The sequence below is a fragment of the Temnothorax nylanderi genome, unplaced genomic scaffold, assembly GCF_030848795.1.
Source record: "Temnothorax nylanderi isolate EJ_2023f unplaced genomic scaffold, tnyl_v1.0 TNYL_tig0069_pilon, whole genome shotgun sequence".
NCBI lineage: Eukaryota > Metazoa > Arthropoda > Insecta > Hymenoptera > Formicidae > Temnothorax > Temnothorax nylanderi.
Genome location: NW_027249131.1, coordinates 841,201 through 855,371, shown reverse-complemented (window position 1 = coordinate 855,371; position 14,171 = coordinate 841,201). Strand labels below are relative to the sequence as shown.

Below are 14,171 nucleotides of genomic sequence, written 5' to 3'. Positions count from 1 at the left end.
GGCGACCGGCGCGGCGACAGCGGCGTCGTTACGAGGTCGACCCCGCGAAGTCGCCTCGGTTGACCGACTCCCGGCTGCGGCGGCTGCCCGTCACGCGTTTCTGAATCACGCGTGATTCAGGATCCGCGACGCCGCGCCGCGATCGAAGACGGATCGAACGATCGCGATCGTCTCGATCCGGGTAACCGACGTTACCGGCGACGATCGGCGACGACCCGCGCGCGCGCACGCGAGCGCCGGCGGCGCTCGAGCTCTGAATTCCTTCTTTTTTTTCTTCGCGACGGCGAGAGACAGCGAATCGGGGAATCGCGAATGTAGCCTTTTAGCGCGACGACGTCGGCAACGGCGACGGCAACGTCGGCGACGGCGACGTCGGCGACGTCGACAGCGCGCTTACCTGATTCTGCTTGCACGCACCCGTGGTTCCCCGTGACACGTGTGCCGCACCACATCCACGACGATGGCCCGCCTGGCGCTCGCGCTCGCGCTACTAAACTCCCCGCGACAGCCGGCGAAACAGGAAATCGCACGATCCACACCCAAAAATCCCGTCACGTTCGGAAAATACTGACACCTCACTGATAATATGGCCGCCGCCGCCTGACCGTCCGTCCGTCCGTCCGTTTACGCGAAGCGGTGGTCGCGCGGGAACGGGAGGGGGAACGGGCACGAATCACGCGCCGCACGAAGATGCGCCGCACGCGGTTCAGAAAAGCTCGAGAGACGCGAGACCGCGAGATATATTTCGCGCCGTTCACACTCCCGTTTAGTTTCAATTCGCATTGACTGCAGTCTATTGGTCCGAGTCGTCCGAGAATGGATTAACGTTTAATCGATACCGAGAAGAGTGGCAAAATTGTTTAATATCTTCGCTGATATAAAAATCGTTCCACATTTTTTTTAATTAAAAATTTATCAAACTATTTTTTTCGGAACTATATTAAATAAACAGAAAATGTTTATTATTTTCGACAACAATTGGCTAACGGGTGCAATGACGAACCAATTTACGATGTTTCGACCCTCGGTTTGCATCTTTTTCAAGTAATCTGAACAACAAACAATTCGGATCCGAATTACTTGATAAGGATCCAAGGAGAGGATCGAGAACGTCATAAAGTCGTTTGTCATTATTACACTCGTTAGCCAATTGTTGTCGAAAATAATAAACATTTTCTGGTTAATCAATAAACAATTATTTCTATATATTAAATAAATCTTTTTAACCTACTTTTCTTTATATTTTGCAAATGTGCAGAATTGGGAAGAAAGTAACGCATTTACCTTTTTTTCTGTTTGTAATAATAACGGTAATGTCATTATATTCTTATCTCTTTCTCCGGTCAAATAATACACTTCATAACTGAAGTGTCATGATCTCATGTTTGTCTTTATAAGACAAACCATGAGATTCTCTTGGGAAGATACTAGAGGTAGTTTCCCGTTGCTTTCCTCTAGGATTTTCTGCAGGGTTATCCTATCCCTTAGGATATATACAGGGGTTTTCCTGGGCAAGATACTCTCGGTGGTTTGCCATTGCCTTCCGAGAGGTGGCGATCAAATAAAAACAGACAATTTTCGGTCGGATTTGAACTTGGATCTTCGGCTCTTGGCACAACTCTCTGCATGATTACCACTATATTCTTATAGTAACAACGAATTCAATCGTTAATTTTATTTTTACTTTATAGTTATCTCTATTTAATAGATAGCGCGTATTAGGTACTCTTGATTAAAATAGAAATATTCCCTTCATCTTTTCCCGTATTACGCAGTTAACGAATCAGTTGGCCCCAGTGTATATGTAATATGTACTATAAATGTTTAGTACTGGCAGTGAATATTGAAAAAAGTTTTGATAAAATTTGCATATTTTAATTACAATCTAGATTCCTATAAAGATAAATATTATATAAAAAATTAGAAAAATTATTTAGATATGTTTAATATGAAAAAGCCAGATGCTATATATAGAGACTAGTTTAGAGTTTGAATATTGATTATTAATAATATAATTTTAAAGTCAAATATTTTATTTTAGTATTACAAAATAGTAACGAAGAAGTAACGAATCGTTACTTTATTAGTACCAATAACGGTAACACGTTACTTTTTAAAATTAGTAACGATAACGAGTTACTTTTTGCAAAAAGTAACGGAAACGGTAACACATTACTTTTATGAAGTAACGTTCCCAACTCTGCTAATTATCCATGTAACACATATATCTAATGCCCGCATCAAACTGCGCATTGAAAATTGAAAATTACGAACTGTAAAGACTAGAATTTGGTCACTAACATTAATCTACTTAATTGTTCTAAAACTTCTAAAAGCATTGAAATGCGTGGACGTATAATATCTGGATCACAATCTGGATAGAGCTTATTTCCGCAGGGTTGAAGCTCAGAAGAGAAAAGGAGATTGAAAGTCTGTTGTAAGACTCTGCGCACAATAGAGTATATATTAGGAATAAAAATAAATATTAAATATTAGGAATCAGAATTAGAAATAATAATTAAATGTAACGCACAATGGAAAAGAATAAAATATAAGGTATAAGATATAAGTATAGAAATATTTCTTACATTTACATATCCTAATATTTAATATTTGTTACAAGATTATTCCTATATATGTATATATCCTAATATTTAATATTTATTCCTATATATTTAATATTTATTCTTATTTCTAATATGTGCTCTATTGCAGGTGCACAGAGCCCAAGTCTGCACGAGTGTTTCAGACGGTGATGAGGAAATTCAGAGAATGAGGCCGCGGCTTTTCGGCAGCATGAATGATAGAGATACGCACATAAAGCACGAGCTGCACGCTGCACGTGTCCGTGACGTCCGTGTGCGTCCGACGCCGCAAGGACACGTGCTCGTACATACTGCCGAGAAACCGCGGCCTGCCGCAATCCCATTCTGGCGTCACTGACTGTCAAGGAAAAAAGATAGTTTTCGGAACATTTTATTAAAGCGATCTGAAGGGTTTTTTCATCCAAATATCTTTTCAGTTGAAAATGGTACGTAAGAATTAATTCTCAGCGTATCATTTCTCAAGCGTCGTCTACAATACACGGAGTAAGCGTAGAGTAAGGAATAAGAGTAGGCAGGAGTAAGCATTATAGCCTGTTGCGTCCTGATTGACCGAGCGTAAGTGTAAGAATAAGAGTAGGAGTAAGAAATAAAATTAATTTATTTCGCTTACGCCTTTACGCCAGCTCTCTTAAACCGAAAATAGCTCTCTTACGCCTACTCTTACTCCTTACTCCACGGTTACTCCGTGTATTGTAGACGACGCTTCATATTTCACGATCTAACTTGATCGTGGCATGCAAGTATCCAGACTAGTCAGGAGGAAAAAACCTTAAAATACATAAATTTTATTTTATTCGGTACACAAGGTGAAGCATTTATAATGTTAATGACAAATATTTTGTAAAATATGCATCTTATGAAAAATGTTTCAGACAAAAGTTGTATGGTTTTAAGGGGGACATAAGATGGTGGCAATGATTTGACCTTGGATAGTCGTTTAAAGGTCACGTGAAGGTCACCTTCAATTTCTTAAATAAAACTCCTTATATTTCATTATTACATATTTTTGTAGCCCTTGTCGAAAGGTTTTTAAAACACTATAATAAAGCTCTCTTTCGTTAAGAATTTCCTGAGATATTTTAAATTTTGTCACAATACTTTTAATATAAAATATGAAATATCTCGTAAAGTACTCACTTTTCGATGATTTTACCAGGATACTTTTTTATATGTAGAATAATGAAAGAAATCGATTGTTGTAAAAAAGAAACAGAAAAAATTATTTTAAAAAATTTTTTGTAGACGCATAGAATTTTACAAAATTGCAAATGTAAAAATTAATATTGCTATCTGATTCCTTTCATTATTCTACGTATAAAAGTATCAAGGTAAAGTCATCGAAAAGTGAATACTTTACGAGATATTTCATATTTTATATAACAAATATTATAACAAAATTTAAAATATCTCAGGAAATTCGAAAGAAAGCTGTATTGTAGTATTTTGAAAATGTCTCGACATCAGTTACAAGAATATACAATAGAAAATAGGAGTTTCTATTAAAAAAAATTAAGTTGACCTTGAAATAACCCTCTGGATTTGGATCCAAGGTCAAATAAAGGTCACCATCAGATAATCCCCTCAACACTGAACAACTTTTGTCTAAAAAGTTTCCTTCTAAAACTGAGTTTTGAGATATTTGAGTGGATTAATTAAAATGGCCCACCCTGTATAACAGCCTGTTTCATCTTCCAATTAATTGAATCGAAAAGATCTAAAAGAATGTCCAATTATACCAAATATCATTATAGTACTCACACGCCAATTCTCGTTTTATTTTTCATAATTTTTGTTGCAATACAAAGGATTCGACATCACGTGATGAGACAACTGACTGGACAAGCATGGACAATTTGAACTATTTTGTTCACTCATCTTCGATGCAGCAAAAGACGATCAATAATCCGGGTTCCCTCACCCTATTATGATCGTTACGCTTCGTCATTCGCGAAAATTTAGGATCGATGGACTCTCTCAGGTAGCAAAAGCAAAAGCTGCTCAGGTAGCACGTTGGATCTGTTTTCTATTACTGAACTGGCTGCACCTAGTTCAGAGTTTATCTTTTTCCTTCCAATGTGGAGTAAAAAAGATAAACTCCGAACTAGGTGCAGCCGTTATTTCGAGTCAAAATAACGTTTTTTACGTTAAAATGACGACATGACGATAAAAATTACGTCAGCTCGCTACTCGCTACCCGAGTCAAGCACTTCATTGACATTCCAGGTGTTTTCGCCTATCTCGCATTCCGGTGCCGCGAGTTTCTTGGACTTGGAACCTCGGAGGTACGCGCCGAGCCGAAAGGCTATCGGGTATACATATTATATATGCACCGCTGGCTGGTATCGTGCGGAAGATTACGCGCTCGTCATGCCTGTTCGAGAAACGTGCGACTATCACACGCTGTGACGTCGAACTCTATTGTTTCACCTACCTCCGCCGGCGATGTTGATCTATCGAAAATGTAAGTGAGCTGCAACGCGCGCAATTAATAAATAATTATAATAAGCCGAACTGATTGCTCTTTTTTGCGCAACGCGAGAGATATGCAAGTAATATACGAGTGAAGTATTATACGTCCTCCGTTTCGTCCTCAGTTTTGCTCGCTCATTCCCGCTCGCTCGATCCTCGCCTTCGGAGTCTTCGGACCGAACGTCGTACTGCGGCTTTTCTGCATCGATCTGCAACGATATGATAACCTAAACGTCGCCACTCGGATCTCGGAGATAACGATAATGTAGGGAACCGATCGACCGCTCGTGGTAAAGTTCAGGGACGAATTGGATTATTACGTCTCCAAATAAGCTCCCCTGTCATTAGACAATAGACCTGTTTATTTTAACTCAAAATTCATGCATGGTTCGGCTTTCCTCTTTTTCTTTTCACGCTGGAGAGAAAAGGAGAAAAGATGAACTGTGCAAATTCAGCTGAAACGAGCAGGCCTAGTGGGTCTGTTTTCTATCGCTGAACTGAACTGGCCGCTGAACAGTTCAGAGTTCATCTTTTTCCTTCCAATGTGGAGTAAAAAGGATGAACTCTGAACTAGTGCGGCCAGTTCAGCAATAGAAAACCGATTTATCACGGATCGTTCAGATACCAAAATCGTCATTTGAAAATGAAACGGAAAAAAAAAGGAAGAAACGCGGGGGAGGAGAGACGCCGCGCGCTCGCGTTTTACGCGACGTCATTCGGCGTTCTGGAATCGTGAGAATCGTCACCGTCACTTGACGTCGGGAGATCGTCGAACGATCGCGAACAGTAGCGAACTCGATCCACGTCGACCAAGTCGGTCCGTTTACGTTTACGTTCCGTGATACCGGTAGGGATTAGGGATCGTCCCCCCTCCTCACCCCAACGTCTTTTCTATTTATCTCTCATTTTCGTCTCTTTTTTTTCCCCATTTCGAGTTTCGGGGACGACAAACCGGGGGAGGACGATGAGCCTGAGAAGCGGAAGGGTAGATTCGCTCGAGCATATTCGGTTGCAAGTTGTCGCGCGAAGGTGTCCGAGTTAACCTCTTCAGTCCGTCGCGACGCGTTCCTCGAGTCTCCGCTGCCACTTTTTCCCCCCCTCTCCTTCGCGTAGCTTCCACGCGGTGACACACACGGAGACGGCACCGAGACGAGGCGAGGCAGACCCGCCCGCACTATCACCGAGAAGCCTGAAGCTCAAGCGAATCGCGCCGCCAATCGCGGTCACGGACGGCGACGGGTCCACGCGGCTCGACCAGATACAGCACACACCCGGGGAAGATCGTCGCCGCGAGGAGGCATTATTTTTGGGAACCACGCGTTCCGCATAAATAACATGTGCCGCCCGCGGGCCTGATGCCTTGTCGCGTGCGCGCGCCCGCGCGCGAAAGAAAGGGAGATAAAGATAAATATGGTTAGTCACACCGAACACGATTCCTTACTCAGCCGCGGCGCCGAGACGCCGAATATCCTCTTTTTAGGTACTATGCTCGGCTTCACACGTGGACCTCGTGGCCGTCCATTGGAGTCACGCCGCGACGCGACGCCTGGCCGACTGGCCGTTCGGCCGAGGGAGAAACCGCGGACAGAATTAATCGTTTGCTAATTGACTTGTCCGGGGAAGCGTTTGTTTATAGAGTTCGCGGGGGAGATAGCGAGAGATAAGAGCGACGCCATGTGATGTCTGAGAAGTGCTCTCGCGTTAGTGCTCTCGCGAAGTTAATGGCAAAAGTTAATTACTAAGTTATTATGTCATTAATGAACTGATTGTCGTATGAGACAGCTAGGTACATCAATTGTATTTCCGTTAATAATTAGAGACGTGAGCGAGGGATTTCTGGGGAGAGTGAATTGTTCATCTTTGAAGCCGAGGACAAATTTATACCATGTTGCTCAATGTGTCATAATACATATTTGTGTTGAAAGTGGCATGTATAAATTGTATTTTGTCACAGATTCAAATCAAATTTCATTCGTATTATATCTATATATTATAAATGTAATAAGACTATTAAGTATATTCAAATATCTTTGATATCAAGTTTGTGAAATAAACAACATTTGGTGTATTATACGTGACTTTTTTTTAATTTAATAATGTACATTAACTTATCTAAAATAAAATTCATGTATCTGTTGATATAGGCGAGCAGATCGAGAAAGCGTTCGGTGGATGAGAGTGACACGGTGGTTCATATAGCAGTGAAACGGTTCAAGTACTGCCGCATTATGTTTTGTTGGGGTAGCACTATTCATGGAGAGTTGGGTTTGGGTGGTATCGAGGATGAGAATATCTTCATGCCGCGGGAAGTGGATTTTACAGAAGCGAAATATGTTGTCCAAAGTAAGGCTCTTGAAAGATTCTAACAACGTAAGGTCTATAAAAGTTCTGTCATGAGAAGGTTCTGACAAAAATTAAAATTTTAGTTGCGTGTGGAGAAAATTATTCTGTAGCAATTACAAAAGATGGTCAAGTGTATTCCTGCGGCAATAACGACTACGGACAGCTTGGTCATGAGAAGGCGAGGAAAAGGTTACGTGAGTACAACCAAAACTTTTACAATTAAATATGTAATTTAGATATCTCCTAAGCTGTAAAATTCTTTAACTTTACTAATATATATTGATTTTTTTTTATATAGAACTGATACCTGGCCTGGATGCATTTGTGTTCAGGAAAATAGCGTGCGGTAATTGTCATACGCTGGCTGTGAATGAATGGGGACAACTTTTCAGTTGGGGTTGTAACGTAAATGGTCAACTAGGTAATGTATATATTTTATTTTATTTTTTTTTATATTAATATATCTCAATATATTGAGAATGCTATTTTTTGGACATTATAAACATAATAATCGTGTGTTTATTGTCTCACAGGATTAAATATTGTCGAATCTACAGAGCGTGTTCCACGTATGGTAAAAGTATTGGGTGCAAATGTGATAGTGCAAATTGCATGTGGCGTTGAGCATTCGATCGCTCTGACCAATGACGGAGAGTTATATGCGTGGGGTAGTAATAGAGAGGGACAATTAGGATTAGGGTCCTACACGTCTAACGAGATAAAACCGAAGAGGATTACCACATTAGCTGCTGTACCGATTGCATTTGTCGCATGCGGCGGTTATCACACTGTAGTTATATCAAAATCAGGTTAGTATTATATTGGCATTGTGGGTATTATTCGACTTGACGCGTACTCAAACCTTGTGTTCGTTATCGTCTCGCAGGAGCTGTATTCTCGTGGGGAAGAAATACCTTTGGACAATTAGGACTAAATGATACAAAGCAGAAGTGTTTACCATGTCAGCTACGTACTCTCAGAAACTCGAAAGTATGTTATGCGACCTGTGGTGAGGATTTCTCGGTGTTCTTGACAATGGTAAATTTTATTAAGCATCGGTCAATATTCTGCAAGTTAGAGCATCCAAAAATAACTTTTTCTGTGGTTATTTCAGGACGGTGGAGTGTTTACGTGCGGTGCTGGAATGTACGGTCAATTAGGTCATGGGAATAACTCGAATGAGATTTTGCCGCGACAAGTTATGGAGCTGATGGGTAGTACTGTTACGCAAGTGAGTTATAATTTATAAAATATATTATTATGCATGTGATTAAGATGTAATTTTACATTGTGACGCAACTATTATGTCATGTTAATCTTAATTGCACACAATTATATATTTATTAATCTATTAGACTCTAAAATATTATATATAAATAATATGTTTTGTGCAGGTATCTTGTGGCAAAAGGCATACGCTCGCTTTAGTGCCGTCTAGAGGAAGAGTTTATGCATGGGGCTTGGGTGGTGCTGGACAGTTAGGTAACCGTTCTCCGCAGAGTGCTACAACGCCACAAGTCGTCCTAGGACCATGGTCTTCACCAAGCGGATCGTCGATGGTGCTCGACCTGCACTATAGCCCTCAAATCGACTGTGTTGTTAAGCATATCTTCAGTGGAGGCGATCATTGCTTTGCTACGATCAGTCAGAAAAAAGTGTGTTTTCCCATATCGTCACGCTCTTACGGCTTTTTAGTTTATTTCCTTTCAAATTTACAAGTTTAGATTAATTGGTTTTTTTTTCTTTCAAAAAAGACGAAAAATGAGAGAACGCAACAGAATATTTAATTTCGCACCGTTTCTATGATAAAATACGAAAAATTATTTCTACTTAAATATATCTACAGGATAATATAGAACCAGATGACTGTAGAATATTAGGGTCGACTTCCCAAATTCTTACAGTGACTGAGGAAAAGATAGGCGACTGTCAAAGGATTCCACCAGGTTCACCGGTTAATCACGAATTAATGACGTAAGTGAAAAATATTGCATACTAAAGAAAATTATACAATCTACTACAGAGATGTTCAATTAGGCGCTTGCGCATTTCCTTGTGTTTTTTCTCTTCGTTTCCCTTCGCTCCTTTGCTAGACAGATCTGACTTGATGAATAAATTTGCTGCAGCCTCGATTATCGCGTAGATATCAAGTATTTATGATGTTTTTCAGGTATTTAGAAACTGTATTCAAAAGTCAAGCGTGTATAAATGCGTCCTTTTTACTCAGCAACGACGCGCATTATGGATGTTCGAGCAAAAATCACGGGATTGATATCGACTACGCGATCAGATTATTCGGAATTATCTCAGAACTGGACAATAACACAATTCAAGAACTGGTACATACATATATAAGGGATACAGGTAAAATCTTGATCGACGTTTTAAGTGGCGACATCACGCTTTTATTCTAGATTTTCACAAGTGTAACTGATAGTCTGATACCGTCGTTTGTCGACTCTCCGCCCGATGTCGAGTCTTTAAGAGTGTACTTAACACTACCGCTATATCATCGCTTTGCCAATCTGTCAAACTACAGCTCTCTACAAACGCCCTTCTGCAAGGCGGTGTTAAAGCTGAAGGCCGAGGCTTGCAAGGTCGTTGGCATATGGTGGAGTGCGGCTCCGCCGTATTACTTTGAGAGACTCGTGAGAATGTACAAGTCCGTAGTACTCCATTTTGTGAAACAGTCAACGGCTGACAAGGTAAACTACGTGCAAGAATATTCGCGTGAGCGATAAATGATTTGGAAGTAAATTTTGAGATTTTCACGAATTTCTTTGGTAATCCTACGGCTGCGTTATAGGTCCAGCAATCAAAATTGATTTTGCGACTAGTTCTTGCTTCTATCGTAAAAGAATAAATCGGTACAAATAATATTTTTACAAATACACAAGATATTTGATGAAAATCTCATAACTTTTCTAAAAAGAGATAAAGATTTTTCTAATACGATAATGGGAAACATATTTTGCAGATTATTATGTGGACTGAGAGCCTACAATGTGCTCTGCAATTGTTAGCATTATTGTATAAACTAAATGTCACAGCTGGTATACGAGTACCCTATGAGACCTTTCACTTGCCAGAATTATCGGAATATGTAGACATTAACCGCGACTACCTCAAGTGGCTGACAGAAGACGATCGGTCTTATGTAAGTGATCCTAAGATTTTCAGTGATGCTTATTGCTGCACATACATGTAGCATTATAATCCTTATAATTTTTCAGTACCATAAAATATATTTTTGCAACTATCCTTTCCTATTTGATGCCGAGGCGAAAACCACGTTGCTTGAAACCGATCAAGCTATACAGGTAACTATATAGAAGAATCTGATATTATTTAGAAATAATCGTATACGCATTGTTAACAAACTATATTTATGTTAGATGCAATCCGCGATGAATGAAGCAGCGTCGCGGGTTGTAAGGGATCTGATGCTTGGTACAGCTATCCTAAACTTCGAGCAGTACAGTCAATTTGTAGTACTGCACGTTTCACGGAACAACATAGTCAACGATACCCTGCAACAGTTGTTCAAGTATGATTCTAGCGAGTTAAAGAGACCACTTAGAGTAAGTATCAAGCTTTTTAAAGCTTTTTAATGCCTTAAATTTAGATAATTAAATACATCTGTTGAGAATTAAATCTTAAAAGAGATCTTGATCTAGAGATTCTAAATCTTCTATGTACAAAATTTTATAACGCGTACTTAACTTAGCGCGTATTCACATTCTTCCAGGTTAAATTCCGTGATGAGGAGGCTGAAGACGTTGGTGGTGTGAGAAAAGAGTTTTTCATGCTTCTCTTTGCAGAGATTCTTGATTTTAAGTATGGTATGTTTAAAGAATATGAAGAGACGAGGACGATCTGGTTTAGCTCAGACTCGTTAGAGGAGGAAGATATGTATTTCCTAATCGGCGTTCTCTGCGGCTTGGCCATTTACAACTTCGTAATTATTAATTTACCATTTCCGCTGGTCTTGTACAAGAAACTTTTAGGAGAATCAGTCGGGCTAAGTGATGTCAAGGATATGTCACCGACAATAGCTAGGTACTCTACTCATTCCAGAATCTATACGTTGTTAATCTTATATTAAACGAAATACCATTAAGTATATGCATTGCAGAAGTTTAGAAGATGTTCTGAAATACAACGAATCCGACCTGGAGGAAGTATTTTGCTTGAATTTCGTGGTGACCAGGGAAGTGTTCGGCGAGATAAAGAACTTCGAATTGATACCGGGTGGTGAAAACGTTCCTGTAACATTAAAAAATAAGTACGTAAACATTGCATGCATGTCAGCACCAATGGTGATAATAGAGGAAAAAGAAGAAAAGGAAAGCAAAAGCTTTCATTTGCAGACAACAATACGTGGACCTTTACGTGGACTATATATTGAACAAATCGGTGGAAACGCAATTCAAAGCGTTTCACAAAGGTTTTCATAATGTATGCGGCGGAAGGGTGCTGGAGTTGTTTCATAGTCACGAATTGATGTTGCTTTTGATCGGCAATGAAAATTACGATTGGGAAGAATTGGAGAAGAATGCCACTTACAAGGATGGCTATACCAAAAGTGATCCCACTATCGTGCTCTTCTGGCAGGTCTTTCACGAACTGTCATTAGAGGACAAGAAGAAATTTCTACTTTTTTTAACGGGTAGTGACAGAATACCTATACATGGTATGAAAGCTATAAAGGTGAGAGAAAACAACATATTGAAATTTAGTTAGAAGACGTGAATGCGTGACCTTATGGAGAATGTGTGTCTTGTCTTTGTAAAGAATTAATATGTTATTTGCTACCTCTGTTGCAGATAACGATACAGCCAATGACTGACGAACGTTTCCTACCGGCTGCGCATACATGTTTCAATCTACTCGACCTACCGCGTTATCAAACTCGCGAAAGATTGAAATACAAATTATTACAAGCTATTCAACAAAATCAAGGATTCTCTCTTGTGTGAGACCACGACGCGCCTTTTTCATGACTCTCATGAATGTACGATAGCTTTATTCGATACTTAAATCTATCGTCAATTTAACGAAGACACAGAGAATATTCACAAAAAATAGCAAGTTCCTTACAAGCTACATTAACATTAATACAATTCGTTCGCGCATAAATCTCTCGTTTCGACTTTTCAAAATCATTGAAAGAAAAATGAGTTTATATTATTATTTATTAACAAACGTACTATAAAAAAGCGACTAATATAAACATATGCCTAAACAAGCTCAATAATTAATTACATACTGTATAAATCAACAATGAATAGAAAAAATGTACAAATTGAATATTCTTTTATTGTGATAACACTGTTTAACAAACAATTACTTTTTTTAAATACAAGGACGAAAATAATCATTTTTTATAGTTTTTTGAACGACCCCGTTTGCCAAATTGCTCTATCACATAATTTTGAGTTTGTATTTAAAATTGCAAAAAGGACTATTTTAATATATTTTAGCATATTATAACTATGACATGTGGCGTGCTGGAGAAGTTTTATTGTAATCAAAATTAAGTATGTTGTAGGACTTTCAATCCTCAAAAGGAATTTTTTGTTAAGATATACAATATTAAATATGGCGTTAATTGCGGAAAAGCTGTGAATTAGATAATTAACGATTTACCAAATAGCTTTCAATTAAATTTATTCGTTTATTACGTTTATTCAAACATAAGGGTTTCTCAGGTCACTGAATACTCATCTGACGTCAAAGTTAATAAATTCGAAATAGAGGAGTTAATACAACGGATATCAAAAGTGAAAGTTTGCCAATTTTTAATTTTGATATCCACCACTTTGAATTAAAAAAAAGTAGAAATTTGACAATTTGTAATTTTAATATCCGCCACTTCGATTAGTATTCAGCGCCCTGAAAAACTATGGAAAATGGTCATTCTTGTACTTCTTTTGTTGAACAGTGTAAATAACTCATGAATGTGTTATGAAACGAGTCAAAAGAAATAAACCTAAACTTTTAACTTTTTGAAAATAAAAATTCCGAGAATAATACTGTTTTAAATTAAATCAATTGCAACATCAACTTTTATTACATCAAATTAATAATAATAATAATAATATTGATATAAATAAAAAGGCATCGATTGATCTGAAAAGAGAAATGCATAGTGTTAATTTATAAATGTATTTGAGTCAAGAGAAGACGATACTCAAAGAAAGTTATCTAGTTTAGTAAGAACTTTTTTCACGCGACAAAACAAATTCCATAACTTTTTAAGAAACGTATTCGATATTTTTCGCAAACACGTTGTTAATTTGAGATTAGGTATATTTTCGAGCTTGCCGTATATACGTGAAGATTTAAGATATAATAAAATGAAATGAATATATATGTATACATATATGTTCATATATATATATATATGTATACATGTAGCTAGCATAGTAATTTCACATGACACTTGCGGCAAAATAGCATTGCTGAAAGGAAAGCATTTTAATAATATTAATTAAATATTTTAGGTTTTATTGCGACACACCTTTTTGATGGGAGTGATTTAGATAACTCGAATTGCACATTCGAGCCATATTCTTTTGCGAGACTTGGTATAGAAAATATTTTGTAAATTGTTACTTATTGTTAGATACGTACCTTGTATTACGTGGAAAACAAAAAAAATAAAGATCGTTATCTACCTCTTATATCCTAAATTTCATTATGAAATTTAGATATGTGCACATGTCATGTTACATTTTCAAGTATAGTTTA

The 14,171-nt window shown here is 38.3% G+C and overlaps 2 protein-coding genes across 6 annotated transcripts in view; one reads left to right on the top strand and one right to left on the bottom strand.

Annotated features, from left to right (window-relative positions):
• Moe (moesin) overlaps positions 1-621 on the bottom strand; it is a 33,524-nt gene extending 32,903 nt beyond the window's left edge. Inside the window, exon 1 of the mRNA XM_071708569.1 lies at positions 398-621. The gene's annotated coding sequence lies outside the window, so the exon portion shown is untranslated. The remainder of the gene's footprint in view (positions 1-397) is intronic.
• A 4,190-nt stretch (positions 622-4,811) lies between these two features.
• Positions 4,812-14,104, top strand: Herc4 (HECT and RLD domain containing E3 ubiquitin ligase 4). 5 transcript variants are annotated; one of them, XM_071708562.1, is made up of 20 exons: positions 4,812-5,067; positions 5,201-5,365; positions 6,189-6,488; positions 7,220-7,418; positions 7,502-7,612; positions 7,717-7,839; positions 7,952-8,227; positions 8,305-8,456; positions 8,533-8,649; positions 8,813-9,073; positions 9,265-9,392; positions 9,589-9,757; positions 9,833-10,123; positions 10,396-10,575; positions 10,652-10,738; positions 10,814-10,999; positions 11,167-11,477; positions 11,554-11,703; positions 11,789-12,128; positions 12,245-14,104. In XM_071708562.1, exons 3-20 carry the CDS (start codon positions 6,486-6,488, stop codon positions 12,395-12,397), a joined length of 3,237 nt encoding a protein of 1,078 aa, XP_071564663.1. In that variant the 5' UTR covers positions 4,812-5,067; positions 5,201-5,365; positions 6,189-6,485; the 3' UTR covers positions 12,398-14,104. The 5 variants fall into 5 exon arrangements, with proteins under 5 accessions (XP_071564663.1, XP_071564665.1, XP_071564666.1 ...); XM_071708563.1 differs by lacking the exons at positions 4,812-5,067; positions 5,201-5,365 and having other exon boundaries at positions 12,245-12,432; positions 13,925-14,104; XM_071708564.1 differs by lacking the exons at positions 5,201-5,365; positions 6,189-6,488.
• Positions 14,105-14,171: the final 67 nt, after the last annotated feature.

What these genes read in the sequence shown, in the direction of transcription:
- Herc4 (XM_071708562.1), top strand. An exon ending in AGTTAAAGAGACCACTTAGA is followed by an intron (nt 11,000 to 11,166) that starts GTAAGTATCAAG and finishes ACATTCTTCCAG; the next exon opens with GTTAAATTCCGTGATGAGGA. An exon ending in ATGGTATGAAAGCTATAAAG is followed by an intron (nt 12,129 to 12,244) that starts GTGAGAGAAAAC and finishes CCTCTGTTGCAG; the next exon opens with ATAACGATACAGCCAATGAC.